The following is a 6,646-nucleotide window of genomic DNA, read 5'->3' as shown; positions in this document are numbered from 1 at the left end:
TAGCTCTTAATGGACCAGTTCATCACAAAACCTTGCTGAAATACCTGAAGGACTTATGGATTCACTTATTTAGACAGCAGAAATATACACAAGAATAACTTTACTCAGAATAGAAGAAGTGGCTAGTCTAACTAAAGCATCATAAATTTAATTGGCAGTTGTGAACACACAGATACCAAAGTTTAAGAGGAAATAAACGTGTTTACTTTTCATATTGAGTAGATAAGTGACAGATAAGAGTGTGCTAAATGAAGTTAGAGAATTTTACCATTTACTTCTTCTTTAAGGGAGTGGATGGGTTCTTGATGTGTAACAGAAAATTATTAGACTTTAACTAAGACAAATATAATGGTATCATTACTATAAATTAGCACATGCCTATACACACACATACATATAACTACTTACAGTGTAGTTTTAGCACCCAAACATGGCAACTACATAGGTATTTCCAGGAGCCACAGATAAAGACACCTTTGAGGTGGCTTATGTTTATACTCAGAATTTCACCAAGACAAGCAATTGTGAAACTACATTTTTACCAGTGCTTATCCTGGCTGTACTATGGGAACATTAATTCACAGTTTCTAAAATTACAACGAAAAAATCTGTTTTCTGCTTGTTTTCACACTTTACTTCTTCTTGTCTGTAAAATTAATTGAATGCAATAGTCTAAGGAAATAAATACAATATAAATATAACATAAATGACAAGACATGTATTTGAACAATGAACCAGCTGAGCTGTACTGGCCCAGGCAATGAAAGCTGATGTACACAATGCTTAAAATTTATGAAAGCCCATAAAATGCATGACAAATTTTGCAAATTGATCAGGTACTATGCCTCCATTTAAAATCGTAAAAGCAAGAAAACCCAGTGAAGGTATAAATCATTGAAAAAAAAAATCCTGAGAAGCATGTAAAAACCCTTGCATATTTCCCCAAAATAGGTGCCTGAGATGTGCCTAGTGGAAACAGTGTACCCCTGGTGGTCTTGCCTTAGGCTACTCAAAGTTTCTTGACCAGGCTACTCAGAGTTTCTGGATTTCTGTCCCTCAGCCTTAGAGCAGCTGCACAGAATACAGCAGGTTGTAAACTGAGGCAAGTTTGCTCAGCAGCTCCGTATGGCTAGTGGCTATCTACCTGGCCTCTGGTCTCTGCCAGTTATTCTGCAGCTGCTTAGGCACAACTGGTATTTTCTGTGGAGAGTTGAACTATTGTACTAAGGGGTAAGCAGTTTAACCTTCTAGGCTACCCTTGCAGGTTTCAGGGATTTCTCTGATGTACGAGAAACAGCAGTGACGCTATTATTTTCATTACTTTTAACTGCATGGAGAAGTCCATCTTTTCATTTGAAAACCTAGAAAAATACTCTCCTCATTACTGTATAGATTGAAACGGTTAATGAAATCTTGGAGCACCGTACCTATAGCCATTTCTATTTACCAGCTCTGAGACAAATGAGGGAGACAAGTGATGGGATGCACAGCGCCAAAGAAAAAGAGTTAACTTGCTCTGGTGGCACGACCCAGCTGCAATCTGCAGCCATGCAATGACTTGTCAAGTGTATCTGCACAAGTTGCCGAATGTGGCCAACTGCCAGCATTTTGTCTAGTGCAGAGTTATCTGTTAACTAGATTAAACGGGCTCTGGCAAATTGAAAAAGGCTGGATAATTGGATGACAAGCAAGGCACCAGGGGATTTTCAGAACTTGTCGTGACTGGAACAATCCAAAACAATTCTTGAGGAGATGCAGAGATCAGCCTGTGGAAGTAGGATGTGAAATAAAGCATGCCTGCTTACATATATTTATTCTCTGCCATTTTATTTTTTTATTACTTCAAAATTGTACTTTAATACTCATTCGCCCAAGCCACTGGCCTTTGTGTTAAGTTACTCTGCTTCTAGCCTAGGAAAGGAACTGTTTTGTGTCAGGTCAGAGGAACGCTGATAGTCCCTCCGCCTAGGAAACAATTCCTTAACGCCTGGGTGCCAAGAATCTCACTTCTCAGATTACTCCTTTCGTGAAAGAAATCGCACATCAGTGGCACTGCTGAGCTCACCGCCTCGCAAGCGCAGGCGCCGCCCGTACCTCGGGCCGAGCCGAGCGGAGGCGGGTGGTCCGCGGGGTGCCCGGGCAGGTGCCTGCAGCCCCCCGGGACGGCGCTGCCCGGCGGGCCGGGGGCCGCGCTGAGGCGGGGGTCGCGGGGCGGGCTCGGGGCTCGGGGCGGCGCGGCGGGGCGGGGGGCGGCGAGCAGGCGAACGGCGGAGCCGCTACATCCGGGTTCCGGCGGCGGGCACCTGCCGCCCGGGGGCCTCGGTGACATTGGGCCTCGGCGGCGGGGCGGGGAGGGCGAGCTGCGGAGCCGGGCAGGGAGAGGGAACGGACGCCAGCTGCCGCCATGTTCCGCCTCATGGTCACCCACGCCAAGAAGCACCCCAGCGTGAGTACCGGGCGGGCGGGTACCCGTGCTGACCTCCCCGCACGGCTGCCGCTGCCCGCCTCGGCTCTCCTTCCCCCCCCTCCCCCCCCTCCCCCATGTTCTCTCCTTTCCTCCTCCATGTCTTCTCTTCTTGCCGCCTCAGCGCCCTCGGCTATGCCCGAGTTGCCGGCCTCAGGGCGCCCCGCTGCTGCTCGGTGAGCCGCGGCCACGCCGCCTTTTTTCTCGGCTGTGCATGGGCCTGGAGCTGCAGATCTCGAGGTGTCGCTGCCATTTCTCATGGGTGTCATTTTCCTTAATCCTCAGCCCCCCTTTCTTACGTTGCCACTTGGGGGGTGCAAATGGCGGGGCGGTTGTGGAGGGGCAGGTAGTGGATTCTGAGAAATGTGCGGCTGCAGCGTACTGGTGGCTGCGGAGGTGGCAGTATTTTCCCCATGTCTTTGTCACTGCAGGTAATTGTTTTTCTCAAATCGCAGCGACGTCAAACCTCAGCGACGCAGGGAGCTTGTGTCAAGGTTTTAGAGGGCCACAAAACATGGGAGCTTGTTCTTTCATTTGTCATTGCTGTAACCAGGAATGTAATAAGGCTATTTTGTTGTATTGCTGTATGTCATTTGAAGCATTTCTTGTTGCAGTTGATCCCTCTGTTTTTGATCATTGGATCGGGAGGTGTTGGCGCAGCCCTGTATGTCATGCGTTTGGCGATGTTCAACCCAGACGTCTGGTATGTATAAAACATGCACAATGTTAATCCTCTTAATGCTTATATTAAAGTAAGGTTCACTGCCTTGTCTTTATGCTTCTGGAGCCCTTAATATTGCTTCTGAAGCTCCATTATTATTGGTGATGAATTTGTGGAGTTCTCTTGGATTTGGAGATTTGATTGTGGGATTACCATACCCCATTTAGAGACTGCTGACAAAGGACCATATCCAAATGTTTCTCTGGAGAAACATTTAGATAGATGACTGTCCGTGGTCTAATAACCCTAATATACATACAAATTCTACTTGTTTTGAAAGTACTGTGATTTTTCTCAATATGTTCTAACATCTTGTATTTCTCTCAATAGCTGGGACAAGAAAAATAATCCAGAACCCTGGAATAAACTGGCTCCCAATGACCAGTACAAGGTAAAACAAAAAAAACAGATTTTTAGAAAACATGATACCAAAAGCATTGCTTACTGCTTTAGGACATTTGGGTGTATTAGAAAGTAGCTGTGTAAGTGAGATATGTTGCGCAGCAAAGGTAATATATTTATCTTCAGAAGTCAGAGCAGAGAGAGCTGTTTGAGATTTAAAACTTCCTTAGAGTTGGTTGTTAATGGGCCAGAAGGAGTCTCTGTACAGAAGCAGTTAGGTATCTATTACTCTCTAAGAAAAGTATTATATGCCAGAGGAAGACTATATAGCACATAATGCTCACAGAAGTAAAACACAGGGAGAAGAATAAGGCCTTTTAAGTTTTGAACTAAAACTTTCTAAGTTCTAAACTACTGGCCTCTAATTGTGGGAAGCAAAGCAGGATAATACCAGTGTTTAACATTTAAACACTAATTCAGTTCTACAGCCAATTGCTTGAAAACAATTGTCTGTAAATAATAGACGCAATAGAATGGTTCTTTAAGTAATATTCAAGATATTTCATTGAACTAATGAGAAAGCATGGAAAGATATGTAAAGCATATTGTAGTTTACTAAAATGGGGTTCTTCTATTAAAGATTTCTGTTGAGGATGGTTTTAAGATTATCCACAAACTACTAAAAAGCAAAGATACCCCAGTTTCAATGTCAAGTGTCTATTCAGTACCATATCATAGTACGCCAATCATTTAAATAAGCAAAAAACCACACCCCAGAATAAAATGTTGCAGTTCCCTTAAGAGTCCAAGAAGAATGTAGTGCTTCATTTTCATTGCTGTTTCTGGAATTTTGCATTTCTTAAATATCTAAGAAAGGCAAATTCAATGTCGTGCGCAGCATGAATTCTTTTAAAGAGTGCATGCCTTCTGTGGCATTCCCAATCTGTCCTAGCATACAAACACAGCCTCAGGGTTTACCATATTTGGGTTTGTGTGTCACTGTGGATTATTTTTTTTCCAAGACTGTACTGTGGGAAATGGAAAGGCAAAAGCTCTAAATTGTGGATGACTGTTCAGTAAAAAGCTCTGATAAAACGGCAAGTTGCAGCTTTTGATGAAATTGCATTTGTTTTGTAAACTTTCTTCTCTTTGGAAAGGCTGAGGAAGTCAATATTTCAAAAGAGAAGAGTTGAAGGAGTGATGATTGCTGTGTGAGTTGAACAGAAAGCTGTAATTTGAATGTGTTAAAGCAATCTTAATTCCGTTCTTAGTTCTGGGCTTTTTTTTTCCTCATATGAAGAAGTTAATAAATAAAATTGAGTTTGGCCTTGACTAAAGTAATCAAACTAATACATACTTTCTAGTTTCCTTTTTTTTTTTTTTTTTTTTTTTTTTTTTAAGGAACAACTATAGCACCATGTGCTTGATGTCAAATCAGGCTGGATGCCAAATATACCTTTAGTATATTCGTTGTCCTCAGCGACTATCTGGACTGTTCTGAATGGCTTGCAATGGGATGCAACTTTATTAATATAAATCGAGTGTGTGAAAGGATCTGTCCTTACCTTCCTTCTTTGTTGTTACATCTTGAAGTTGTACATGCATTTACTTAAACCAAATCTGGCTTTAGCAGCACTGCTGTAAATGTTCACATTTACTATCCTTTGTGCTACTTGGCAAATTAGATGTTGTCTTCATTACGTAGGAACACACAGCTTTGGGGCAAAAAGGATAAACCAGCAGTACTGTCAGAACTTCCTGTATATGGACTTTTAATTCTGGGAATCAAAGAAGAGATTCTGCAGGTTTTTCTTCAGTTGTAGACACCAGCACTGCCTCATCTGAAACTTAAAGTTTCTAATACTGTATACAGAATGAAGATAACATAAAAAGTTATTGCTCTTGAAAGATTTTTTATTATTATTATTATTTACTATTCTGTATTGCACAGACTCAAACTATGATTTCAGTTTCCTGATGTGAGTTCAAATGGTGCATATTTTATAATAAATACTATGGCAAATGATATTTTCTGTGGAAATGGTATCATATCATCAAGCTTCTAATTCTAATCAATATTCATTTCTTTTCCTCTCTTCCCTAGTTCTACTCGGTCAACGTAGACTACAGTAAGTTCAAAAAGGACCGCCCTGACTTCTAAGGAGCACGATCATCTCCACAAGCCGCACAGAAGGGTCTTCCGGAAGCCGTCCGCACAATTATGCTTTATCATCCAGGAAACGTTCAAACTTGCCTCACACTGCACTTGATTGCCTGTTTGGAAGTGTTTTGATGGGGTTTAATAAATGTCTGAAACTTGGAGTGTCTTCTGTTTGCTTTAATTTCTCAAAAATAGGACATTCAGACATTAACAGTTGTACAGTCAGTCAAATAGTAAGCAAAAGCTGATTCCCATTTGCTCTATAAGAAAGCAAAGTTGTCTTGACATGCTTTATATGCAGTCTGTTGACTTGAAATAAGTGATCACGTTCATGCAGCATAGCAGACTGCAAGAACTTGAGAACATACATATAAACACAAGTATATTTTTAATTGCACCTACATTTTTCGAGTTACTGCTTTAAGAAGTTTTGGGTAGCAGACAAGTCAATGCTGGAAGTCATTGTTGAACAGGGAACCAACAGATGTTGCCATATGTTCCTGAAAACAAAACAGAAAAAGCCAAGTTCTGCTGGGGAAGGGTAGGGTTGTGGTTTGTTTATTTATTTATTTATTTAGTCATTAGTAAACAAACCAATTTCAAATATTTTAAAAAGAAGTTTTTAGGAACATAATCGAGATTTACTGTGTATTATGCTTTTTGTCATAAAGCATATAATAAGAATGGGGCATCAGATTCAGGGAATAGTTACAGTTTACACAGAAAAACAAAAAAATATCTTTCAGAAGGGGCATGTCCTCATATTTTAGTACTTGGCTGTGACCCTTGATTTGGAAAGGCAGGAAGAAAGTATCTTTGCTTGTCTTGTTTATGGTAGGTCATTTGCTTTTCTGGAGAAGACTGGTATTTCCCTGGATCAGGGATGTAACTTTTGACTATTGAACATAAAACAGCTGTTCCTATCTTGATAAGTTTTAAGTTCTCTTAAAGTGAACTC

General features: G+C 41.3%; 1 protein-coding gene across 1 annotated transcript; it reads left to right on the top strand.

Moving 5' to 3' along the window:
• The first annotated feature begins 2,290 nt into the window (after nt 1-2,290).
• Nucleotides 2,291-5,849, top strand: NDUFA4 (NDUFA4 mitochondrial complex associated). The gene is made up of 4 exons (XM_035318567.1): nt 2,291-2,446; nt 3,079-3,167; nt 3,516-3,576; nt 5,632-5,849. The coding sequence occupies exons 1-4, from the start codon at nt 2,405-2,407 to the stop codon at nt 5,686-5,688; spliced, it is 249 nt and encodes an 82-aa protein (XP_035174458.1). The 5' UTR covers nt 2,291-2,404; the 3' UTR covers nt 5,689-5,849.
• The last annotated feature ends 797 nt before the right edge of the window (nt 5,850-6,646 follow it).

Source organism: Oxyura jamaicensis, chromosome 2 (genome assembly GCF_011077185.1).
Source record: "Oxyura jamaicensis isolate SHBP4307 breed ruddy duck chromosome 2, BPBGC_Ojam_1.0, whole genome shotgun sequence".
Taxonomy (NCBI): domain Eukaryota; kingdom Metazoa; phylum Chordata; class Aves; order Anseriformes; family Anatidae; genus Oxyura; species Oxyura jamaicensis.
Note: the sequence above shows the minus strand (reverse complement) of the source record. Positions and strands in the feature narration are given on the sequence as shown.